This window comes from Tasmannia lanceolata, unplaced genomic scaffold (genome assembly GCF_043159265.1).
Source record: "Tasmannia lanceolata isolate RefF3 unplaced genomic scaffold, GAP_Taslan_0.1 ptg000005l, whole genome shotgun sequence".
NCBI classification, from domain to species: domain Eukaryota; kingdom Viridiplantae; phylum Streptophyta; class Magnoliopsida; order Canellales; family Winteraceae; genus Tasmannia; species Tasmannia lanceolata.
The window spans coordinates 96,792-124,046 of NW_027518682.1; the positions used below are offsets into that span (position 1 = coordinate 96,792).

At 41.5% G+C, this 27,255-nt stretch overlaps 1 protein-coding gene across 2 annotated transcripts; it reads right to left on the reverse strand.

Annotated features, from left to right (window-relative positions):
- Positions 1 to 27,255, reverse strand: LOC143876961 (chromo domain-containing protein LHP1). Of its 2 annotated transcripts, XM_077378636.1 has the most exons (6): positions 27,029 to 27,255; positions 26,867 to 26,892; positions 26,661 to 26,747; positions 25,755 to 26,465; positions 399 to 459; positions 1 to 300 (listed from the first exon to the last, which is right to left on the reverse strand). In XM_077378636.1, the coding sequence occupies exons 1-6, from the start codon at positions 27,224 to 27,226 to the stop codon at positions 253 to 255; spliced, it is 1,131 nt and encodes a 376-aa protein (XP_077234751.1). In that variant the 5' UTR covers positions 27,227 to 27,255; the 3' UTR covers positions 1 to 252. The 2 variants fall into 2 exon arrangements, with proteins under 2 accessions (XP_077234751.1, XP_077234752.1); XM_077378637.1 differs by lacking the exons at positions 1 to 300; positions 399 to 459 and adding an exon at positions 15,415 to 15,535.

Genomic DNA, 27,255 nt, shown 5'->3' on the forward strand with positions numbered 1-27,255 from the left:
TACTCACCAAGATTGAATTTATGATTATAATCATAATGCTCTGGAATCAATGGTTGAGCCACCGTTGGTAACCAACAATCACAATGCCAACACTGGTCTGACCCTCTTCCCATATTTAAAAACACATGTGCCGCAGACAAAGAATTAAATGTCAGGTATATAGGGAGAGAAGATGTAGAGGCACTTGAGCTATAAATATGAATCATCTCTCACCACCATCTTTGTCGCAACCATTCTCGACCTTGGTCTTGATCATATGGGGGGACTATAGCGAAGATGTTGCTCATAAAAGCCAATCAACTGCCAAGTAAGAGACGAGATCAGTTTCAAATTTTTAGTAGCGTTTGAAATTGCCACCGGTAATTGTAAATGGGCAAGAAGCAGAGAGTGAGCCGCACCAGTAGTGGATTGTTAACTTTAAGAGATTTGTTATCCACTGTCACTTCTTTCCCATCGGACCTGTAAAAATTGATAGTCGTAGATAATTTTTGACGAACATAAAAAAATTTACTAGAATTCACCAGCAGTAAGGCTGCTCTATTGTTATCAGCTAAAAGATATGAGCTTTAGGCACCCAGTACATATGGCATCGCTGAGAGGACACAAGGACCAGGTCCTGCACCTTCTAACAGAAAAGCAAAATACAGACTGTTTAAATGGGCAGCCATGGAAGATGTATCTGAATTAACATAGTGAGAAATTTCACAACCTTTCTTAGTGAATTTGAGTGCCAGATGCCAGACATTCCCGGTCTTACAAAGATGTGTTCTTATACCACAAATGCATGCTCAGAAATCCAAAATGGAAAGTACTCAAAACTTCTCCATTAGTCACCAATTACCACAAATGCATCTACAGAAATACAAAATGGCAAGTAATTAAAGCATATCCATGATGAGTTAATGACTAGCATAGGCCATAGGGTAGTATACTCCAGATATGACTAGTACATCTCACACTAGCACAAGAAGAAGCAGAGCAGTCAAGAGCCTTCCCTCCCTCATTGGCTAAATTAGCTTCACTTTGAAAGCTTATTCCACTTGCAACATCATTTCTGAGAATGTGGATGGTGGTAACCGAATTAGAGGTATGTGGCTTATACACATGCACGCATGGACGAAGACGTGCAGGTGCACACTCGCATGAATAGAAAACACATGCACGCAGGGAGATTATATTTCTTTTCTTTTCTTTTCTTTTTGGAAGGTTACGATTTTATTCCATAGTGTAGAATTAATACAGCAGGGGAGGGACAAGGCGTCCCACAATAAAACCAAAAAAGCTACAAAGAAGGACAATCAACCGATTCTGGACACATCGACAAACACCGATGTATTCCCCCGTTGAGCCCCCTCCTTAGCAAGGCCGTCCACCACTTCATTGGCTGACCTATGCATGTGCCCCAACTTAGGCCTAAAGGAGGGAGCTTATATTTCCACAGCTTAAATAAGGCGGATATTGACGCTATCATGACTCAAACGCCACCTTCAAAGCCAGGCAAGCAGGAGGGCTAGGTCACTAGCAGATAATGTATGGGAGACAGCCTAAAGATTACTCATAGTTAGAAATTGCCAATCAATTACTAGCATACACAACCATTGGAGCAGCTTTGGTCCCAAGTTCTCATGGAATAGACACCACAATCCGAAGGACACACAAACTTTTATAGTTTAAGCAAGAATTTGTAGGATGCATGTCAAGTTTAGTTTAATTTCAATGGCATTTTAAATAGGACTGGCAAATCTGCAATCTAATTGGATAATTGGCCCGGGTTCGAATCCAATCATAGGGTCTCTCTACCCTAAGGGCGCGTTTGGATTGTCAGAATCGGAAACAAGAATTGGTTTCCTATTCCGATTCCTCCAATTCCGATGTTTGGTTCATCTTTATAAAGGGGATGAAGGGCAGGAGTCAGAAAAAAGTCCGGAGTTTAGGGGCTGTTGGTTTCCCGCATGGGGAGATGGTATGCTGATTCCCGGAATCAGACGCGTTTACGCATTCAAGCCCCCCCCCCCCCCCCCCCCCCCGCTCTGCTAATGATGATCAATGCGAGAAAATGGGTTTCTGCCATTTCACTCAAGGATCGTCCTCCATTTATTTATATTTCTGGAATGGTGATCGCCCTCCATTCTTGATACCTTCGAAAGTCATTTCCACAACTTTCTCTTCGACAAATGGGTTTCTGCTATTTCACCGAAGGATCGTCCTCCATTTATTTATTTTCCTGGAATGGTGATCACCCCCCATTCATTGATACCTTCAAAAACCGTTTCCACATCTTTCTCTTGAACAAATCCATTCCTTAGCCATAAAATCCGGTCTCTATTCCAACATATTCTTCCGCAATAGTTTAATCTTCACCAGAAATGTGGATTCATCGAGACTGCCAGGTCCATGTTCCACTGGCTCCATCGTTGGATTCTGCATCCAGGAACACAATGCTTGTTGTGTACTTTAAATTGCGTCAATTAGAGGATGCACGCCAACTGTTCGATGAAATGTCCGAAGGAGATTGTGTCTCCTTTACTACCATGATAATGGGTTTTGGGCGAAACAGCTGCCCAAATGAAGCTTTGGAGGTTTCTCAAGAAATGAAAGTTGTGGGTGTTATCCCAAATGAGATGACACTGGCAACCATAATTTCTGCTTGCTCGCATTTGCATTCAATTTGAGATGGAAAGATGATTCATGGGATTGTAATTAAAGTTGGATTTGAAGTCTGTATTCTTGTTTTAACTAATTTAGTTCACATGTATGCTGTTTGTTTCATATTTGTGTGATGTGAAGACCATGTTCGATGAAATGCCAGGACAAAACTTGTTTTTAATCCTCAAAACTTGGTCATTTGGAAATTGAAACTTTATTGAAAATTTGATTGGGGGTAGCATGGAATTTTTATTGGAAATTTGATTCCATTCCAAGATTGTACCAAACGCTAGAATCGGAATCATGGATGACTACCTTCATTACTATTGTGCTTACCCAAACACTAGAATTGGAATTGCGATACCATTTCCTAGGGGAATTGGAATAGGATTGGAATTTGATGTTGATACCGATTCCTGATTCATGTAATCCAAACGCACCCTAAGGATCTTATTAACATAATACATGTATACATACTCATAACAAAATTGCAAGCTTAAAACACGTCCAACATATTCTAACCAAAGTTGTGAGGTAATAATGAAGGTTCCCATTCTGGATAAACATACTAATTATGCACAGCACGAATAGTGATATCATGCCTAAAAGAAACTTGCTATGAATTTGCATATAAATGGGAAATGGATAAAGGTAAGGAAAGGTTGACATAATATCCAAAAATGTCTTGACTTCTCCAATGAGAAAGGTTCCCATTGCTTAGAAAAATCCCAAAACTCATTCAAGATCTCCACCAGTTCAGTCATTTCAATCACAAGCACCACCAAATCCTCTTAACTTAGAATATCGTGACACTTTGCTTGGAAACCAATATCCTAAACAAACTATTCAGGGATTAATATCAGATCCTAGTGGTACAATTTAAGAAACAACTTCAAAGATGGGTCCTTTAATGAACTCGGTTGTTAATTAGTATGGTGACCTTGTTGATTAAAGTATGTCATGACAATGGTCAATCCCACAAGGCTTCTTTGGAAGTGAATCTTCCTACCATAGAAACTATGGAACGTCATGTAAGGAAATATTCTGATCAAGAAGGATCTCAAGGATCATTTTCTCCTACTAATCAATCAAAATCAATTCCAAGGATGAAGACAAGCATAGGAGAAGTGGATCCAAAGGAGACCGCAATCATAATGTAGGACCATCCACCATAGAAAATCATGAAACCTGACTAATCGTTTCGCTTATATTTTATTATGATTTACGATGAAATTGTTGAATATTTAGAGCATGTCTGGCAACCAAGAAATTTTTTTCATGGAATCTATGTTTACTTAGTATGAGAAAGGGGCACGGAGGATGAGTGAGTGAGTGTGTGTGTTTGAGGGAGAGAGAGAGAGAGAGAGAGAGAGAGAGAGTTGAGTGGGTGGTGACACTTGAGGGGATAATGAGTGAGGAGAGCACGAGTTTAACCAAAAGGTAAGCACCTCCTTAGGATGTAATCATAGTGACCACCCAGGTTTGGTTATTCCAATGGTTAAATTTAACGAAAGAAGCTCTATTTGCTAGGATGTTTATTGGTGGCCGGAGTAAGTTAGGGTACATAACTATGAGGGTTGAACCAGCCAAAGATTATCCGTCCCATGACTACTGGGAAAGTGATGATCTCACCCAGATGGCTTGGCTCTAACATTCAATGGAGCCAAGTATTAGTAGAAGTCCTTTTTTTAATACCGCGAAGGAGATACGGAAATAGTAGCCCGAACCAATTCTCAACGAAAGGATTTAGCCAGGATCTACCTGCATAGGGAGATTGCAAATATGCAGCAAGGCAAACTATCAATAGAGCAAAGTTTAAAATGTTGGTTTTGGTATGGATTACGATCTCAACGAAAGTGGAATTACCTCGTGGAAGTCTATGGAAGTCCTCTGAAATCCTATAATATTTATCGAAGTTTATGGAATTCCATGGGAAGGACTCAAGTTTAAAGAACAAACTTCAGGAAATGCTAGAATCAGCAAAAATACACACCTGGAAATCATGGCACGAGTAAGACAAGCATCCGGAATGCTTTAATAAGATCAAACAATGATTTAGATGTAGATCTTGGCCTAAGAGTTTGAGGACGCGGAGTAGATAGAATTTTTGTGGGAGAAAGTAATGAAGTGCTTTAAAGCACTTCAAGACTCTCACAAACTTCTAAGATGATTGAAGATGGGGAAGCTTTGACATTGAATTGGACATAGATAACACATTACAAGAAACAAGTTAATGGGAGGCAGCATTAGCAAGCAACAACATTAATACATGGGAAGTAAAAGTATAAAATGTTGGTTTTGGTATGGATTACGATATAAACGAAAGTGGAATTACCTCGTGGAAGTCTATGGAAGTCCGCTGAAATCCTATAAAATTTATGGAATTCCAAGGAGAGTAGGCTTACTGAGGAGGAGCTTCGCCGTTTGGACCCTGGCATTTTGGAGCAGTACTAGACTCTTCACTCTACGAGGAGAGTTCTTTTTCAGCAGGGAGAGTTGGAACTGGTGGAACCACTGGTATTGGGCTGAAACAGAAGAGCTGGCAGTCTGACTTGTAGAAACATCTGTCGGCATGGTAGGAAGATCGAAGGTACCTCGATATTTGATAAGATCTTCAATATTGAAGATGGGACTAATATTCATATCAGCAGGTAAGTTTATTAAATATGCATTAGGATAATACTTACGAAGAATACGAGAAGGTCCAATGGCTTAAGCATGTAACTTTTTGAAAGAATGGCGAGGAAAATTCTCAGATCGTACACGAACCATAACAGAGTCGCCTTCATTAAATTCAAGGTTTCTACGATGTACATCAGCGGCTAGTTTGTAGTCAAAGTTATTTGTAGCAATCCTACAGTGTATATCAGCATGGAGGTCACGGATGTGCTAGGCAAAAGAATCGGCGGACTGAGAAGGACGGGCATCAGGGGTTAATGGTATAAGATCAACGGGCTGACGAAGGTTGACGCCATGAACACTCTCAAAGGGACTCTTTCCAGTAGTCCGATTAATAGAACTATTGTACGCGAACTTAGCAATCGGTAACAAAAGATCCCATGTACCTGGACGGTCTCCTACCAAACATCTCAACAACTAAGGAAGGAAAATAGAAAGAGGGAAGAAGAAGAAAGAAGAATTAGAAGAGAAGAACAAAAATTAGGCAAGAAGAGAAGAGTAAGAGAAGAATAGAAAAATAAGAAGTAGAAGGAGAGGCAAAGAATAGAAGAATAGTTCGAGAAGAATAGAAGAAGAATAGGGGAAGAAGAAGAAGAGGGGAAAGAAAAGAGGAGAAAGAGGGGAGGAGAGGAAGAAGAAGAAATATGGGGGACAAATCTCAATCAATCTTTAATTCATCAAAAGCTTGCAATCCCTAATACATGAGGAGCGAGAGGGAGTCATAATTTGTCGGAGGCACTCCTGATGTCTATTGCTCGTGACAACAGTGAGAAGCGTCTAAAATGCCGGCGGAGCGAGAGGGAAGAAATCTCCCATGTAGAATCATAAGAAAACAAACCACTCCCAAGAAGTAAACTGGCTGGGAAGATAACAACATACTACTCCTGGATCGACGCGATAGCTATGGGCAATATCAATCCATGACCATCCTATAAAAGATCAACATCCGCTGGTACCTCATCAGGCTCAATGAAATCAGCAACAAAGTCGTCTGTAAGAACCGTATCTGGCTCAGTGCTATCGTCCAATGTGCGAAAATCCTCTGTCTGACTCAACAATGTCACTATGCTCCTGTCCGTATGTGGAAGAGATACGTGATAGCTATGAGCAGTATCAATCCCTGACCATCCTATTGTTAACAGAGAGATTTGAGAATGAATATTGTGTGTTAGCCTCCTTGCCCTAACACACACATATATATTTATTATGAAAAGACTATAATGCCCTTAGGCTACATAAGCTTATTCTAACACTCCCCCTCAAGCTGGAGTATGAATGTCATACATGCCCAGCTTGTTACATAAATCACTCAATTGAACTCCATTCAACGGCTTGGTAAACATGTCTGCAATCTGATCATTCGTTCGAGCGAACTCGGTTTGAATTTGGCCTGTCTGAATCCTGTGACGAATAAAGTGACAATCCACTTCTATATACTTAGTTCGTTCGTGAAATACCGGATTCATAGCTATGTGAATGGCTGACTTGTTGTCACAGTAGAGGGATACAGGTGAGGAGTATGAGAATCCAATCTCTAACATAAACGACCGTAGCCAAATTAATTCACAGCTTGTGTAAGCCATGGCCCTGTATTCTGTTTCTGCACTGGATCGTGACACAACGTCCTGCTTCTTACTCTTCCAAGATACTAGATTTCCACCTATGAAGGTTCAATAGCCATTAGTAGATCACCGGTCAGTAGGAGATCCGGCCCAGTCTGCATCAGAGTATCCCTCAATCCTCAAATGGTTATGCTTCCTGAAGAGAAGACCTTTCCCGGGAGCTTTCTTCAGATACTTCACTATCTGAATCACAGCTGACCAATGTGATGTCTGAGGCGCACTCATATACTGACTAACCACACCAACAGCATATGCAATGTACAGACGAGTGACTGTGAGATAGATCAACCGTCCTACTAACCGTCTGTATCGACCAGGATCTTCTAGTGGCTCCCCTGATCAGGTGAAAGCTTGTCATTCGGATTCATAGGAGTCTGTGCAGGTTTTGCCCCCAGAAGACCTGTTTCTTCCAAAATATCAATAGCATACTTCCTTTGGGACAAAGATAGCCCCCTTTGTGAATGTGCCACTTCAATACCTAAGAAGTATCTCAGAACACCAAGGTCTTTTGTGCTGAATTCATTCTAAAGGAAATCTTTGAGGCGTTGTATTCCTGCTTTGTCATTCCCTGTAATAACAATATCATCAACATATACAACCAGGAGAATCAAACCATCCTTGCTTCGAGAGCTGAACACAGAATGGTCTACAACACATTGTTTCATACCAAATCGTAGGATGGCCTCACTGAATCTCCCAAACCAAGCACGGGGAGACTGTTTAAGACCATAAATCGCCTTTCTAAGCTTACAGACGGTATGCTGCAACTCCCCCTGAGCAACAAACCCCGGTGGTTGCTCCATATACACCTCCTCCTGCAAATCACCATGGAGGAACACATTCTTGATATCCAACTGATATAGTGGCCAAGACTGATTCACGGCCAAAGAAATCAATACACGGATGGATGGAATCTTTGCCACTAGAGAGAATGTCTCAACATAATCAATCCCATAAGTCTGAGTAAAGCCCTTGGCAACAAGACGGGCTTTTAACCTCTCAACAGAGCCATCAGGTAAATATTTGACGGTGAACACCCACTTACATCCGACTACCTGAGCACCAGGAGGAAGGGAAGCCAACTGCCATGTCTGGTTTTTGGCCAAAGCATCCATCTCAGCCTCCATAGCTGCTCGCCATCCCAAATCAAGCATAGCCTCTTGAGCAGAGCGGGGAATAGAAACCGATGACAAAGATAATATAAATGCGGTATACAAAGGAGATAACCGAGCATAACTTACAGCATCAGAAATAGGGTGATGAGTGGTACGAGAACGAGTACGGCTCGCAATGGGGGCATCAAGAAATTCATCAACCTGAGTAGCATCATCAGAGGATGAGGGTAAAGGACCCGCTTGCTGAGAAGAGATGGCAGGGCATGAAGGCTCAACTGCAGTAGTAAAACGCTTGCGAGTATATACCTGGAAGGGACACTGAACCGGATCTGGTAGCAAACTAGGAACCGGAACCGGCAATGGCAACGGAGGAGGAGATACCGGTAAAGAAGAGGAAGCAGGAAAGTACGCAGTATCCTCAACAAATGAGACATCAGCACTGATAAATTTGAGGCGAAGCTGAGGACTGTAGCATCGATAACCCTTCTGGGTTCGTGAATAACCCAGGAAAACACACTTGATTGCCCTTGGGGCCAATTTATCAAGTCATGGGGTGAGATCCTGAACAAAGCAAACACACCCAAACACCTTGGGAGGTAACGGAAACGGATCCCCAGAAGGGTGTAACACCGAAAAAGGGGACCGATTGCTAAGAACTGAAGATGGTAGACGATTAGCCAGAAAGCAGGCTGTAAGCATAGCATCAGCCCAAAAAGATTTGGGAACATGCATCTGATACAGAATGGTGCGAGCTATATCTACAAGATACCGTATTTTTCGCTCGGCAACACCATTCTGTTGTGAAGTGTGGGCACAAGACGACTGATGAATAATTCCACGACTAGAAAGAAACTCTTGAAAACCGTGCCGATCAGAAAAATACTCACGGGCATTATTAGTACGTAAACATTTAAGAGAACATGAGTATTGATTTGTAATTTCAGCATAAAATAAACCAAATATAGAAAACACCTCAGAACGATCCTTCATTATATAAAGCCAGGTCATCCTGGAAAAATCATCAACAAAAATAACAAAGTACTTCCCACCAAACATAGGAGTAGGACATGGACCCTAAACATCAGAATGCACTAACTCAAAAGGACTACTGACACGACTAACAGAACGAGACGGGTAGGAAACACGATGGTGTTTTCCATACTGACAGGACTCACAATGAAAATGACTAATAACACCAGAAACAACGGAAGAACGCTGCAGACGCTCAGAAGAAGGATGACCGAGCCGGCAGTGCCACATAAAGGAATCTGCTGAGGTACTAAACGTCGTGGGAGTGATAGCATCATCCAGGTAGTATAGGCCATCTGTCTCAAGCCCCGAGCCAATCGTCTTCCCAGTCGCAAGGTTCTGAAAAACACAATAAGACGGAAAGAATGTTACTGAACAATTAAGGCGATTAGTAAGCTGACTAACAGAAAGAAGATTGCAGGAAAAAGTAGGAACACAGAGTACAGATGATAAAGATAAGTGGGATGTGGCTGTAACAGTCTCAGTGCCTAAAATAGGACATCGAGTCCCATTGGCCAAGGTGACCATCTTAGTAGGAGCACAAGAAGTAAAGGAACTAAGAAGTGTACAGTTACTGGTCATATGATGAGAGGCACCAGAATCAATAAGCCAGGAAGCGAAGTGGCTAAGGGAGCAAGATGGGTTGCTACCTTCTGTGGCAAGTTGAGCAGCCGGTTGTTTCCCTTTCTCCTGTAGGCGCAAAAGTTACTCATACTCAGTCCGAGAGACGAGCATGGTGTCTGAGGGAGCAGGAGTAGGTGCAGCAGGTGTCTCAGAAGTGAAATGGGCGACTCGAGCGGGACGCAGCTCGGGATGGAGATCGTAACAGAAATCAATAGTGTGACCCTCCATGTCACAATGACTGCAATAACGTGAGCCACGACCCCCATAAGTACGGCCTCCCCCTGAATCTCGGCCAAAGCCACGGCCCTGTCCGCGACAAATGCGACCACGACCCCTAACACGAGTGCCCCGAAAGGAACCAGACTGGGCAGCAAAGGCGGACTGGTCACCAGCAACAGAGATAGCCGGATCAAGACGTAGAGCGCGTTGAACGCGAGAAAAGATCTCATCCAAAGATGGGAGCGTGCCTAACCCAAGGATCTGCTGCCGAAGAGGGACAAACTCAGGCCCTAAGCCATCCAAAAACCGAGTAGTACGGAGCCCATTCTTCTGTTGAGCCAAGACCTTAAGGTCGGTGGATGGGGGATGATAAATATCAATCTGCTCACAAAGACAAACAAAATCCGAATAGTACTCAGCAACAGTCTTATCTCCACGCGAGATACGAAAGAAGTCACTGTAAACATCGGTAATCCGCGTGAGATTGTTGCTGCCGGAATAGAGTGTCTCAGCACGCAACCAGGCTGCCCGTGATGTATCCAGAAATAGCATGTGGCTCCTGACTCCACTTATCATACCCAGCATCTTTAGGATCCGGAGGATCCGTCGTGATGAAACGTAACTTGCCATGACCTCGCAAATAGAGGTGAACAGAACGACTCCAGGCAGGGAAATTAGCATCATCCAATTTAATGGATGTCATAGAGGTCACCGACACCGGAAATGAACCAGAGGAAGAAGCTGATGGCAAGGCCATAATAAACACCAAAACTCAAATGAGATGTGGGTGAAACAGACCAGACAAGACACACCACAACAATCACAGACAACCACAGAAAAGGGCAGCCAAATATAGGCAAGCAAATCACCACGAAAAATAAACAATCAGAAGGAAAAACCACAAACATCAGACGGCAGGACCCCGAACACGAAGCCTCATACTTGTGGAACTACAACGAAACATAGAGACAAAGCTTAAGTCATCAAGTAGGAAGCAAAGAAAAATGTAACAAAGCGGAGGCGCGACAAAAAAAAAGTGAGAAATGTAACGGGAAGATTTAGGGCATGAACAGCCGACGGCTAGAAGAGAAGAACACTATCCTTATAGGTCAAAGAAGATGGGGATAGATGTTACAAAAGAAGAAGGGAGAACGCGCAAGGGGGGCAAACAGGGAAGAGTAGGGTTTTTCAGGGGGGGCGCAGGGGGCAACCAGTGAAGATGGAGGAAGAAAGAGAAAAAAGAAGAAGAAGAAGAAGTTAGGGCATGGGCATGGGCTTCAATGGAAGAAGTTAAGGCATGGGCATGAGCTTCAATGGAGGAAGACAGAGGTCTCCAATGGAGGTCCCTAGGGCTCTGATACCATGTTAACAGAGAGATTTGAGAATGAATATTCTGTGTTAGCCTCCTTGCCCTAACACACACATATATATTTATTATGAAAAGAATATGAAAAGACTATAATGCCCTTAGGCTACATAAGCTTATTCTAACATAAAAGATCAACATCCGCCGGTACCTCATCAGGCTCAATGAAATTAGCAACAAAGTCATCTGTAAGAACCGTATCTGGCTCAGTGCTATCGTCCAATGTGCGAAAATCCTCTGTCTGACTCAACAATGTCATTGTGCTCCTGTCCGTTTGTGGAAGAGATATCATCAATGTAATGCTCAAGCTCTCCATACGCCAGCAATGCATCATCAGTCATTGGACTCACATCTTCCATCTCTAATTCTGTATCTGACATAATCATGGGCTCAACAACTATAATGGTCTCGTCAACACTAGCATTTAGCTCCTCAATAGTGTTAGCAACTTCCTTTTCCCCTTCGTGAGAACTAATATCATCAACAGGTGGGGGGGGGAGAAGAAATAGCTAAGCGGCTCTGCAAATCTCACTCACGTATGTGACGCTTTGGATATTCGGCTTCTTGTTTACGGTGGGCTTTGGCTTCTCTTTTACATCGAGTAGCTTCTTCACGCATCATTCTTGGTTTATACACTACTCTCTCACGCAGTAACCTCTGTTGATACTGATTTGCATAAATCCTCATAAACTCACGACGAACTTCTTCCCACAGATGGAATGACGGCTTGCCCAAGAAACGACGCTCTAGCACGAAGAATCTCCATTTCAACCTGGCGTCGCTGTACACTGTATCCTTGACTCGGCGAATGGTTATCTGATGATCATAACCATAGTACTTATGGAATGCATTAAGAGGCTTAATCCATTCTAAATATGCATCCTCGAAATCTCCATATGGATAGTAGTAGTCATCATAACCGTAGAAATATGGAACATCTGGTGCAGTCATCATAGTGGGGTGAATCAACGTCGCATTGTCCAAGATGGAATCTATGAAAATCAGCCGGTAGATCTGTCTTTGATGTCGAAAGGAAAACAATGCCTTTCGCGGACTCCTGAAACTGGGCGGAACGTCTTTGTCTACTGCTGAAACTGAAATTGATGTGCTTTGCTGGTCACACGTAATAACTTCCGTGTTGAAGTTGTGAATCAATTCCGAGCGGAAATAGCCCGAGTGATAAAAGATGGGGGGTCAAATTGGCCTTCCTTAATGTGGAAGGGGAGCCCGGGGGAAGAATGGGGGGTGATTAGTCCCTTTTATTTAATTAAAGGAGAGGAGACAAGTGACTTGCTTAAAGGAGAGGGTGTCCAAAGGGAACAAAGGGGGTAATAGAAACAAAAGTAGCCATACATGTAAAGTCACTTTTATCCCTTTAAATCTCCACCAACCAAGAAAGACAAAAGTAATTCTCCTTTTACTAAAAGTAAAGTACCTGTGCTTGCCGTTTTTATTCTTTCCCTGTACTTATCTTAGTCTTTTTTTTTCCAAGTAAAGGACATAAAGTAGGCAATGTACAAAAAGTAAAGAAAGTACTTTCTAATAATGCAACTTTCCTAACTTACCAACTAATGTATGTGGCAAGATGCTGTATGTCCCAAACAAGCCAAAGGAGTGTCTTTACCAAAATAAAAAGAGCTACTTTTTCTCTAAAATGATAACCACAAACCCTCTTTCTCTCCTTTTCGTTTGCTTTCAAAGAAATCCAACAAGATGGGTTTCCTGGTCCTCAAAGGAAGCGGGTTGCAGGGAAGGATGAGGTGGGGCTATTGAAGATTTGCAAGGATATTGTGAGAAACGACTAAGACTGTGTGGCTAGAATTCAAGATGGGTTTTCTGTTAAAACTAAACAAAGGTTTAGGAGGTACCTAAGATTATAATGGCTGGTTTTGGTTGGCTATAAAAAGACCTGTGAAAGATGGGATTGATGAAGTGAGTGGAAGGAGATCCAAAACAACAAGCTCTCTTGTTGTTTTCACCGAAGGAAATCAGGCAAGAAAGACAGGATGCTGGTTGGATCTAACGAAGATGATCAGCTTGCACTTGACAAGCTAAATTAGGATGGTTGCGCCAGACAAACCCAAAACTGAGATTGGTTTTTGGTTTCGGGTGACTAACAGAAATTGAGGAAAGAAGGATGATGTGCTGATCATAAAAGGGCTCAAGATGGTGGTTTGGCTGAGAAAATACTAAACTGCAGGGACGTTGAAGGGCAGATTAATGAAGTTACGCTTCGAGACACTTGGATCTTTTGCTTTGATACCAAATTTGATGCAGTCCAGGGAAGGAAATAGAAGAAAGGGGGAAGAAGACGAGAGAAGAAGAAGAAAGAAGAATTAGAAGAGAAGAAGAGAAATTAGAGGAAAAGAGAAGAGAAAAAGAAGTAGAAGGAGAGGCAAAGAATAGAAGAATACAAGTAGAAGAACAGAAGAAGATAGGGGAAGAAGGAGAAGAATAGAAGAAGAATAGAGGAAGAAGAAGAAGAGGGGAAAGAATAGAGGAGAAAGAGGGGAGGAGAGGAAGCAGACGAGATATGGGGGAAAAATCTCAATCAATCTTTAATTCATCAAAAGCTTCCAATCCTTAATACACGAAGGCCTATTATAGGCAATTGAAATAAAAATCCATGGAAAATAAATTAATTCCCTAATTCTATATAACATGGAAAATAAAATCCTAGAAACTAATAACATGGAAATAAAAATCCTAGAAACTAAATAATACGGAAATAAATCCCTAAAAGTCTTAATGGGCAAATATGCCGCTTATTTGACCTACAATCTGGATAAAGGAGTTTGAGGGCGAGGAGTAGATAGAATTTTTGTGGAATAATGAGAAAGTAGTAAAGTGCTTTAAAGCACTACAAGACTCTCAAAAACTTCTAAGATGATTGTAGATGGGCAGGCTTTGACATTGAATTGGACATAGATAAGGCATTACAAGAAACAAGTTAATGGGAGGCAGCATTAGCAAGCAACAACATTAATACATGGGATGTAAAAGTTTAAAATGTTGGTTTTGGTATGGATTACGATCTCAACAAAAGTGGAATTACCTCGTGGAAGTCCGCTGAAATCCTATAGAATTTATGGAATTTAATGGAAAGGACTTAAGTTTAAAGATCAAACTTCAAGAAATGCTAGAATCAGCAAAAATACACACCTAGAAACCATGGTACAAGTAAGACAAGCATCTGTAATGGTTTAACAAGATCAAAAAATGATGTAGCCGTGGATCTTGGCCTAGGAGTTTGAGGGCGAGGAGTAGATAGAATTTTTGTGGAACAAAGAGGAGAAAGTAATAAAGTGCTTTAAAGCACTTCAAGACACTCAAAAACTTCTAAGATGATTGAAGATGGGGAGGCTTTGACATTGAATTGGACATAGATAAGGCATCGCAAGAAACAAGTTAATGGGAGCAGCATTAGCAAGCAAGAGCATTTTTTTTTTTTGGAAGTTAACAAAGTTCAATCCATAATAAAGAGAGGTACAAGAGAGGGGACAAGCGATCCCAGCAAATGCTCCCCCTACACAGTTAGTAGTACGGTTCAAACTCGGGTAGGGCGGGTCGGGTTTTTTCTTAGAAAACTCGAGATTCATAAACCTGACCCTACCCGAGATAGTTTCTCGGGCTGGGTTGGATTGGGTCGGGTTTTTTCACATTCTCGCGTTGAAAGCATATGTTAATTTTTCTCTCATGAAAACTAAAGATCCACAAATAAAAAATGAAAATTTAAGGAACTTGAAAAAAATCTATAAACTCTAATTGTGCAACAAAAGAAGCAATGTGCGGTGATCCACCTTCCGGCTCAAGTATTTCAAGCATAGAAAATAATTTCAATGATTGCCCACATAAATCAGCCAGACAACTACAAGTGCTTCAGCTACCATGACAATAAATAATATAGTTAACATAGGGGACTTGTTAATTATAAGATATGACAGCACACTAATAATACCGGTTGATGTGTACAATATAACATGTACAATATACATGCCCAAACTATGTAACTGTTTTCTCTGCAGCATACATGATTCTAAATGCAATATAGCTGTCAAAGAGTATGTAACTGGATTGGATGCAAATCCAATTTGGATAAATGAGAACATTTCGGCAGTTTGTAACAATCTGGTTTTGCATAGGACAATAGTGTCAAATGCTGAATTGTATTGTCCCATCTGTACTATTTCCTCACGAGGAAGAGTATCTTGGATCCAAGGCTGATGGTAAAGGTTCTGGAGCAGCAAGTTGCAAGTGGTTAGTGTCACTCAAGAATTACAGAATGGTACTACATGATAGGAAATTGGTAGAACGAAAGAAAATGAGAAACAACAAGTGTTGAATAATGTATTAGGTTAGTTTAGACATTACTTATATTAGTTAGGGGTATTGTAGTCATTGTATGTTGTTGCCCTAGTTTGGGCCTATATACACATCATATTCATGAGGAGCTCCCTAGTGGAGACTCTACATCGTTCACTCCTCTTCTTCTTCCTCTCTTCTAACCCTAATCTCATTTCTAACATGGTATCAAAGCCAATGGGCTGATCCTTCAAGAAGGAAAGAAGAATAGTATCTCCCTCCATGCCATCATCCCTTTCTCTCGTATCTCTCTCGTATCTCATTTTCCTCTCTTTATCTCTCTATAATTTCTCCCTCAAATATCTCTCTCGTAGTGTCTCTCTTTCGTCGTCTTTAAAATCCTTTTTTTTTTTGAAGAAAAACTCTCTCTTGCTCGTGTCCTTTTTGCCAAGACCACAAAATCTTCGCTCGTGTCCTTCCCTTCTCCTCCTCCTCCCACTGCCCCTCTTTCCTTTTCCCCTAACCCCTCCATTCCCTGCTATAGTAACTCACTACAGTAACCCGCTACAGTAAATCGCTACAGTACCCAAATTAAAAAAAACCCATTTCTATACTCTAGAAATCTCACTCTTTCCCTTTCATTTCGTCAAACCCATTTCGTTTTTAACCCATTTTCCTTCTATCGTATATCTCAAAACAAAACAAAAATCATGTTTGTATTACTTGTGTAAACCCATTTTGGGTTCTCCTCCACTCCAAAGCTCTCTTTATTTTCTCTTCTCTATAGCTTTTTTGGCCTATAGCCTTTGTCTTTCTCATCTCATCTTCAAGGTGCACCCCAAGTGTTTGATGAAAAGTCTCAAAGGGGTTTTGTGCCTTGCAAGTGTTCTTTTTGTTTCAAGTTGAAGGCCTTTGGCCTCAACTTGGGGGAGTGATTGTTTCTTGTTGTTCTCTTGTGCTTGTCGTGTTGTCATCTTCTTATCATCTCTTTCTTTCTATTACCTTCTATGTCTTTTATGTAGTTCTTCAAGGCGCGCACCAAGTATTTGATAAAATTTCTAAGAGTGTCCTACCTTGTTTGTTATCTTTCCTTTGTCTTCTTCTCTACGGCGCACACCAAGTGTTTGATCAAATGTCCGAAAGCGGTGTAGTGCCTTGTGTTTGTCTTTTCGTGGCAACTTGAGGGGGAGTGTTTTCATGTAGTTTTTTGTGTCTTTTCTTAGGAGTGTTGTTCACTTTGTTGTCTTTTCTTAAGGGGGAGTGTTGTTAGTGTTGCCTTTGTCTTCTTGAGGGAATGTTGTCTTGTTTTCATGTCTTGTTTTTCATGTCTCTTCGTGTTGTTCGGCTTTATGCCTTATCCCTTCATGTTATCTTCTTCCTCCTTTTCCGGGCAATGGCTTCCATATCCATCGCTGGTTGGCTCTCTTACAGGCGACTGTCTTTTTCTGTCGACCTCTCCTTTCCGGGCGATGGTTTCCCCATCGTTGGTTGGCTCTTTTCAGGCGACAATGTTCATGCCGTCGACCTTGTCTCCAGGCGATGATGTCCCCATCGTTGGTTGGTTATCTTCCTCTTCTTATCTTCAGGTGACGATGTTCATGCCGTTGACGTTGTCACCAGACGATGGTTTCCCCATCGCTGATTGGTTATCCTCTTCCTATCTTCTTATCTTTTCAGGTGACGATGTTCATGTCGTTGACCTAGTCTCCAGACGATGGTTTCCCCATCGTTGGTTGGTTATCCTCTTTCTCTCTATCCCTTCTCTCCAGGCAACGGTTTCTCCGTCGACCTTGTCTTCGATGGTTTCCCCATCAGTTGCTATCCTCTTCACGTGGCGTTATGCTGCTTTGCCAATGTTCGTTGTGGGCACCTTTGGTGTGCCCCTTTTGCTTGCTGGATTGTAGCTGTTCTTGCCATGGCGCCTCCATTGCCCTCGATATGCAGATATGTTCGCCGTGCTCTCATTCAGGGAGAGGCCCTATTTGATCACTCTCGTTATTGTGCTACTTCAGGGGAGCTACTCTTTTGATGGACATTGATCTCGATGTTGTTCATGGTGGCCTTTGTTTTTTTGTTTATGTTTTGCATTATGTATGTACCGCAAGTGTTATACCAAGCTGGATGTGCATGAGCTTCTTGTACTTTTTAAGTTGTTGACGTAGTTCTTTGTAGCAAGCTGGAGCTTCATAGTATAGACACTCCAGCTTGAAGGGGAGTGTTGAATAATGTATTAGGTTAGTTTAGACATTACTTGTATTAGTTAGAGGTATTGTAGTCATTGTATGTTGTTGCCCTAGTTTGGGCCTATATATACATCATATTCATGAGGAGCTCCCTAGTGGAGACTCTCCATCCTTCACTCTTCTTCTTCCTCTCTTCTAACCCTAATCTCATTTCTAACAAACAGGAAGATAGCCACAAAAGTCCTAACCTGCCAAGAGATAGAAAGGAAACAATAGCTACATAGAGAACACGTAAGGAACTCATTCATTCTTAAACTGTGCCGGTGGGTCTTGTGTCCCTTTTCTTTTTGCTCTCGGCTCTATCCCAGATAATGGCTCTACTTGAGAACCAGCATGGTACTACATGATGGGGAAATTGGTTTAAGTTTAAAAGAAACTTTGGGAGACCAAATCCGGAAAAACTGTATTCATCTAATATTATCAGTAACAGTTCTAATTTTAGACAATTGATCTTATTTGTAACCGTTCCAATTTTAGACAGTCGATCGAAAACAAGTCTAATTCCTGACTCAATCTAGAACGCTAGACAATTGATCTTGTTTGTAATGAGGAACCGAATTTATTTTTCCAAACAATATTGAAAAAACCCAAGCCTTCTTATCCAGTGAAAACGACCCACGTGGACAAGGCAAATATGTTTTCCCATTAGTTAGAAAAATAAAGATAAACTGGAGCAGAGATATGATTTCATTGAAGAAGCTCTGAAGAAACAACCCAAAACAGATCATCCCTCTGCATATCGAGATTGCCCGTTGCCTATCCAGATCAACTTTGCACTGCCCTAATGAATCTCTCTCTGGAGAATCCCAATAAGGTGAAGATCATCTGATTTGGAGTAGTTCCGAAGCCATTCAACGTTCTCAAAGGAGGCTTCTCAAAAGCTGAGAATAAAAGAGCCATGGGGGCACTGTTGCCGCTTCTTCAAGGAGAGAGAGAGAGAGAGAGGTTTATGAGTCGCACGGAGAAAACGGATTGTTTTTTAATCACACAATGCATTTTTCTTAAAAGGTGTTTTAATGGGTTTGGGCAACTCTCACCGCCCCTAGCTGACCTCTTGCAAACCAACAACCTTGGGATGAGTATGGGTAGAGAGAACGTGAGGCTACTGAATAAAGGATAGTATTTAATGAAGTCAGGTCGGGCTTTTAATCTGAAACCCGAACCGACCCGAGATTTTGCCGGATTTTTTAATCTGAAACCCAAACCGACCGAAGACCTACCTTTTTTAGACCCGATCCAATGTTTTCTCGGGTCCAGTCGATGCAGGAGGGAGCTACAACCAGCTACAGTCATGACACAAACAATCATGAAGAACAAAACAGATGATGGCAGGCAATAAACAAGGGCGGCCCAGTGCACGAGGCTCCCGCCATTGTGGGGTCTGGGGAGGGCAGGCAAAAACAAGGAGAAAAACAATCTAGTCACAGATTAGCTCTAATGCTCAGTCAAAGATGCGCTCGATCACTTATCCAACCCCTCTTGAGGATTGCCTAGAACCGCCTCTATCCTTGTCGTCTTCACACCTTCCTTTGCCCAAGCAATTTCATTAGCTAATCTTCTCATATGATGGAACTGTGGGCCAATAATGCGTACCAAATCCCTAGTCTCTGCAATAATGTCTTCCAACTTTTAAGGCCCTCTTATCATTGAAGGGGATTCCACCCTCTACTTTTATTTGATCCCCAAGACAAGGCATTTGTGGAATCCCCTTCAATGATAAGAGGGCCCAATCTATGATTCGCAAACCATCTTAGTCCCCAAAGCAACGCCCTTGCTTCCGCTTCATTTTCATAACAAAAAACCGTTGGACCTGAGAAAGACATCACAACACTGCCCTTGGAGTCCCGTATCAAGCCGCCCATACCGGCTTGACCCGAATTGCCAATGGAATTTCCATCAAAATTCAGCTTGAAACAACCCTCCAGTGGGGGTTTCTATTTTGGGCAAATTTTCTCCTTCGCTTTTCATGTATAACCACACACCAACTTCTAAGAATTTCTCCAACACTATAGCTAGGATCAAACTTCTCTTTAGCCCAAGTGATCAAATCTAATCATACTTCTGTTGGTACTCGATCCCGCCTCTTTTCCTTTTCTTTAAAAATTCTATTATTTCTTTTCTTCCAAATGTGCCAAATCATGCGTATGGGGGTAGTTTCCATATTATCATGCCCACACTCTTGAACGGTCCATCAACCCAATGGAGAAGTACCTTCTTGATGAACTTTTGAAATACCCAAGAGATTCCAAAAGTTTTTAGCACAACCATCCATAAAGTGTACGAAAAAGAACATAGCAAAAATAGATGATCCAATGACTCCTCCATCTTGCAGAATATGCACCAACTTGCTAATCTGAATTTTCTTCTCTTGATGTAATGACAAGTGTTGATACTCTTCTGGATGACGGAACACACGAAGGCCACTACCCTTGGAGGGGCAGTGGACTTCCAAATTTTAGCTCGGCGAGATTCTTCCCTGATGCCACTGTTCAACCTGTGGGAAAAAAAATATTTGACAGAAAAGACACCATGGGAATCAGGGGACCACATTCTAATGTCCGACTCAGATGGGGAAACATAACAAGAATTGAGGAGGCCAATTAAGGAAGAGAGACTCACTATTTTCTCATCTTTGAGGGTTCTTCTAAGCCTAATATCCCGAAGCCCTTTTCCCAATTCCCCTACCCTCACCAAGTGGTCACAGACTCTAGACTCTCTAAGGGCAGCTAACAAGTAAAAGATCGGGAATGCATGGCACAAACTTGACTCCCCTAATCAATGATCCTCCCCAAAAAAGAACCCCCTCCCCACTCTAAATTTAACAAGTGACTCGAATTGGACACGAGGGACACAAAAGGACTTCCATGCACTCGAAACTATGCATAAGACGGTGTTTATACTTTCCAATCCCCCCATCCCTACCCATATTTATCCCCAATAATTTTATGCCATAGAGCATCTTTTTCTTCAGTTAATCTCCACAACCACTTGCCTAACAAAGCCTTGTTCCGTAACCTTATGTTTCCAATTCCTAATTCTTCAATTTGCATACCTTTTCCCAATTCATTAAGTGCTTCAGGCTTTTGTTACTTTCGGATCCTTCCCACATAAAATCTCTTTGTAATTTTTCTATTCACTTTGACACCTTGACTGGCACTTAGAAAAGAGACATAAAGTAAACCGGGATATTTGATAGGGCAGCCTTGACAAGGGTAATTCTTCTGCCAAAAGAAAGGTAGTTCTTCTTCCATGTGGCCAGCTTTCTTTCAATTCTGTCCACCAAGGGGTCCCAAAGAGGCTTTAAGAATGCCCTAGCCCAACGGGAGGCCTGAATAGGTTATAGGGATATTCTCATCCTTGCAACCTAGGATCTCAGCTTGAGACTTCACTTTCCACAGAGGTAAATCTTTGCCTGCTAGGCAAGAGGACAATAGATTGATGCCAACAATCACACTTTTTGAGAGATTTATTTTTAATCCAGATGCAATCTCAAACCACCTAAACATCCTTCTAAAGTTAGCCATTATCGATCCCCCTTCCTCCATGAACATCAACGTATCGTTAGCAAATTGTAGATGAGAAGTGCTTTGGAAATTCCTACTAGGATGAAGACCCTTGAAGTAGCCCTTATTCTCCGCCTTTGATATGAGAAGGCTTAAAGCTTCCGCAAGGACCACAACCATGATGAACAAGTAAGGGGATAGATGATCGCAATTAACAAGCAACAACATTAATACATGGGATGTAAATGTCTTGTGAAAATGCATGCCACGTCACTAATGTATGAGATGTAACTGAGCTGCCATTACAGTTGGCTATTAGCTGTCATTTGTGCCAGGTCATCATTGAATTGACTGGCATTATCTGTAGATTAGCTAGATGACAGCTGGCTTTAGCTATCAGCCACTAAGTGCGTAGAGGTGCCATTCAGGAAAAAAAATAGGTGGGTAGAGGTTGTCTACAAATAGACCTCCCTGCTGAAATTGAAAGACAGTCGAGTTTTGAAAAAAAATTGTAGAAGTTGTAGATGCTATTGATGATTCATCAGAGTCCCCTGAAGTTATTGTGGACAATTCTACAGGGCGTGGTTGATAATTGAGCAAAATGCTCTCTCGACGAAACGTTGCTGATTTACACCAAGGCAAAGTATCAAATCCAGTAAACAGACCAATCAAGGAACACCTATGGTCATCTGATTCACAAGTATTTCTTCTACCCTGTCAGGTATTTCTACTATGGCTTTACCCTCCTCTTCTAATTTTTTGATTGCTCTTCATAAAGAAAAGAGAACTTGTATTTGACATCCTATAAATCACTTTGTTTCCTATGATTCATCGTCTCCTTTTCAAGGATAGCTTGCATCTATTTCCTATGTTTCTATTCCTACCAACCTTGCAGATGCTCTAGCTCATCCTAAGTGGAAAGAAGCTATGATCGAGAAGAAGGTAGGACTTGAGAAATAAAGAAATTAGAACCTAGTTAGCCTACCTTAGGAAAACAAGTTGTTGGATGCAAGTGGGTCTACACTATGAAGTACAAACCTAATGGGGAACTTGAAAGACATAAATCTTACCTTGTGGCAAAAAGGATTCACACAGTTGAGTGGCATTCATTATTAGAAGACTTTTATCCCCGATTGCCAAGATAAAATGCGCGCTCTTCTATCTGTTGTTATCACACGCTCTTAGTCTTTATATCAATTGGACGTGAAGAATGCCTTAGGAGGAAGTCTACATGGCATTGCCTCCAGGGTTTCATCTTCAAGGGGAGAAAGGTAAAGTATGTTGACTCAGAACGACCATTTACAGGTTGAAGCAATCACTACTAGCATGATTTGAAGGGCTCAATACCGTCCTTTCTTAGCATGGCTTTCAACATAGTAACTAGGATCATTCGTTCTTTATTAGGAATACATCAGGTACTACTACCCTAATAGTGTATGTGGCAGCCCCCCTACCCACACACACACAACTCCCCTTGAAAATCTACAAGGATCTTTACTGATTGTTTGAACTTCCGAAATGGCCCTTTGCCCTCTTTTAATTTTTCATTTATCTTGGAAAGGGGAGATGCTTTGGGTATTTTCCAAAACAGCAATTCTCTCGCCTATTTCAAAAACAGCAGGACTCTCTCTCTCTCTCTCTCTCTCTCTCTCTCTCTCTCTCTCTCTCTCTCTCTCTCTCTCTCTCTCTCTCAAGTGAAAGGTAACATATGGTTAAGGTTTTTATGTTCTTTCCTCCAAATTTATTTGTTAGTTGCATGATCTACTTGCAAAACTGAAGAGTTTTATTTTTCATTTTTTCATCGCTCTTTTCTCTCATCTCCTATCTCTTCTCTTCTCTTCTCCTTTCTCCCAAACCTTCACAATGTGACTCAAGAATCCTATTTCAAAAAAATATATGTGACTTAAGAGTCAAGAATAATTATTTCCCATAGTGAACACCACATAAGTGGTTGCCTTTGAAGAGAAAACTAAATTGGAGAAGAAACAATCCTCCGCAGTCAGTTACAATAATCTATACTTCGCATGCAAATCCTTGACTTTATCAACGCTTGTGATCATGCTTAGGAGAGGAACATGTCAGTTAAGAGGGTCAACGACTGTGTTTGCTACCCACCTTATGCTTCAGCACAAAGATGAACTCTTTGAGATAAGAAATTCACATTGCGTGTCACCAGATCGGTTTATTGTTTGGGCTGTTAATAAGCTTCATGGCCTCATGGTCCAGAAATAAGACGGACTCCGTTCAAATCAAGCAGTGATGCCAATAGCTGATGTGGAACTCGATATCACGAGTAATCCCTTGTTGCCTCATTTGACCTTTCAATAGATCTTCAACGCTAGAACTAGAGTTTTCAACAACTTCGTTTTCACCGACTGAAAACATACATCAGCTTTCTTGATCTATTTCTTCATGCAATTCATTATAAATGCAACTTCCGATCCTGAAATCTGTACTTATTGAAGGTGGATAAACCATGAAAACTTCATACTTCATTATCATCATTTGGTGTTGCCGAGATTCTAACAACTTCTAACTTGCTCTCATCAATCCAGATTACATTGGCAGATACAGTACACCCAAAGTAAGAGCTAATCTGCCAAGAAGCTGAACCTTTTCTAATGTACATACTACATACAATTTCTCTCTTGGTAGCACCAGAAGACTCCTCATGTATGGTGATTGATGAATACACTCTTCCACACACTATAAACAATAGACGACCACATATATATCAATGAATGGTTTGACTTTGACCACTTGGATAATCTAACACACACAGGAACTTGGCAAATTCAAAAGCCATTAGTCATAACCAAGGTTTTGAATTTCGGTTTCGGAGTGTGTTTCGGTCCTCACCGAAACCGAAATTTCGAACGAAATCTCTCGAAATCAAATACCGTAATATTTTATCCCCTACAAAATTTCGGCGAAATCTGGCCGAAATTTCGGTAATTTCGGCTGAAATTTCGGGATAATATTAAATAATTAATAAAACCCAGATTTTTTGGTGATATTCGTTTAATTTTGGCCCGAAAATTTGGGAAAAACGAAATTTCGGTCGAAATCTTGTAACGTTCAGAGTTTACCCAATTTCAGTTTCAGTCTCAACCGAAACCCGATATTTCGGACCGGGATTTCTGTCGAAATTTAAAACCTTGGTCATAAGTCATAACCATCCAGTCGTATAATCCGTCTTTCATTTTAAAGGATGTTTTCCACTCATCACTCATCTAATGCAGTTAAACATTCCCTTATATCCCCTTCGCCAGCCCACTATACGTTATTTAATTGGTAAGCCTATCAGTAATCAAACTTAAATAAAGTAACATAATCAAGCAATCTAGGTTTCCTAATACCTTGTCACAAGAGCTACAATGAAGGATCTTCTGAAAATAAGGTAAGAGAAAATCATTAATGACGAAAATTAGAGACAAATCCTCTGAAGTATTTGGTCGGAAAGAACCTTGCTGTCTCCCCTGCTGACATAAACATGGCATCACGATAATGTCATCAGTAAGACCTATTTTTGCCCCCTTTTTGCAGCCCCCCTCGTTGCTTGCTTTCTGCCAAGGTGTTTTGGGGCTGAAGGAACTTGTGAAACCCCTTTATTTGCATCGAACATCGTATCATGTTATTATTAATATTCTATCCATTCCTGGTCTAATTTTCATAAAGAAGTTCAAAATGCAGCCTCCTCCAAGGGAGATGGGATTGTGCTCCCTGCATGAAACTGCTCGTGCTCACAGATTCATGGTCCAAGAGTAGGTTCACCACCCCTAAGCTAGTGGATTTGACTTCTAAAGCTGAGAGAGGAGAAGGGAGTATTAAATGTATATATGTCTAAACTTGACTTTCTAAGGTTATATTTGTGTGTTGTCTCTTTATTTTCAGTAATCACATGTACTTGGGCAATTTTATTTATTCCTCATTTTTATTCTACAAAATTTGTATACATTGGGGAAGAAGCCCCCACCGTCATTGACAGAAATGTAACCAGTTAGCCTTATGCACCTACTCACAAGTTAACAATATAGGGATGGCGAGACCAAAAGATAGATGGTATACCCTAGCATCATTGGTTTTAAATATCGCTATATGTAGGCAGATATATGGATTTATATCAATATCGTCACCCCTCCGATCTGCCAGTACATCAGAAATATTTGGAAATATTTCTGAATAGTCCCAATATATTGGCCAATAATATCGGTATCAGAGGGAGTCCGATATGGTAATATATCAGCCCATTCAACCCTTGCCTATCATCGAGTGGCTAACATGTGTAGCTACATTTTCAGAAAAGTCATGATTGCAATCAAGCTTAAGCATGCCAAAAAAGGAAACGTGTTTTGTGTGTGAACATATGCATGCTAGGTATTCAAAAGACGGAAATTATTAGATACCTCAGAGCCGTGAATGTTACTGAGACATCTTGTACGTTGTTGGATATTGAAGCAGAATAACCAATAGGCTTGAGGATCTTGGAGATAAATGGGGGTGGATTTGCGGAATCATCCAACTTATTCTTATCACTCGCTGCATCTCCCATTGACTCGGCATCTTCTTTATCACGAGAATGGACAGCACTCCTTGCAGTTGCAATCTGGGTGTCGTCCTTTTTAAACCTCTTGACAGAGCCAGATTTCCTCTTCTTGGCTCCAGTGAAGCGACTGGTTGGAACTGGCTCAGCCTTGGAAAGCCCATTTGTAGAAGCATCTTCTTCGGAAGGCCTGATATCAGGGAAAAGGATAGAAAGGTTCCCAGAATTTTCCACAGGTTGATTGAGCTCAATGCAATTGGAATTGGGGTCTGCTTCGTTTGTTGTTTCTTGTATTTGTTGGTGAAGCAGGCGACTTGTAGATCCATTCTCAGCCAGTGGCTCATTAGTAGTGTTGTGATGTTCCTCCTCAACAAGCCTGCCCTCCTCCTCCTCCTCCTCCTCCTCCTCCTCCTCGGTGGACTTATCATTTATAAAGGGAATAAGAGGATGAGCTGATTTCGAAGGAGAATCCCCTTCAGAAGCGTCCAACTTGTCATTAATGCGCTTCTTCTTGGTTTGAAGATGAGGAACCCCGTACTTGCGCTTGCGCTTCCGAGAAGAGCCCACTAGGAGGCTACAAGAGTGGAAAGAGAGAAACAGAAAACATGAAACGAATTCATCTGGGGCGAGAAAAGAAAATAGGATTGAGCCTCTAGCTAGCTCAATGGTTTAGGGGATTTTGTACTTCAACCTAGCTGACCTACCCAAAAAAAAAAAACAGAAGAAAAGAAACGAAAAAGGGGGAATAAAGCAAGAGGAGCAAATGAACCTGTTTTCAAAACCTTCGATGATATCCTTACAGGATTGAAGATTCTCGACCGGTTCCCAGGTGTTGGCGGTCTCCGGCCAGCCCCGCCTAAGATCAACAATAACAGACAATCAATCATCATGCTCACCACCGTAACGGAACTGAACATAACAATTTAAAAAAAAAAAAAAAAAAGGGAGAGAGAGAGAGAGAGAAGGGGTACCCACCATTTGATGAGATACTGGAGTTGCCCCTTTTGTCCGCCCCCAATCCACCACAGCCCAAAACCACAAGTAATCAGCAATACAAAAAACAAATACATGACATACATATTTGAAAGAAGAAGAGTTCCTTAATTTAAAAAAATGAGTATTATGTAATAATAATACCTTGCGGACCCTTTTCTTCCTGATTTCTTCTATCTCGTAAAAGCCATCGTCGAGCTTGGGCCGCTCTGAAACATCACCGCCCTCCACTTGTTCAAGCTCCTCTTCCTCCTCCTCCTCGCCCATACCCACACCTTCTTCTTCGTCATAGTGGTCGGTCGCTGCTGCTGTTCTCTCGCTCTTCTTCCTGCCGTTCTTCATTCTCGCACATAAAAATTTGAGAGTGAAAC

What these genes read in the sequence shown, in the direction of transcription:
- LOC143876961 (XM_077378636.1), bottom strand. Translation starts at nt 27,226, where the DNA reads ATGAAGAACGGCAGGAAGAAGAGCGAGAGAACAGCAGCAGCGACCGAC. An exon ending in CTCCAGTATCTCATCAAATG is followed by an intron (nt 26,748 to 26,866) that starts GTGGGTACCCCT and finishes TGTTGATCTTAG; the next exon opens with GCGGGGCTGGCCGGAGACCG. An exon ending in ATCGAAGGTTTTGAAAACAG is followed by an intron (nt 26,466 to 26,660) that starts GTTCATTTGCTC and finishes CCACTCTTGTAG; the next exon opens with CCTCCTAGTGGGCTCTTCTC.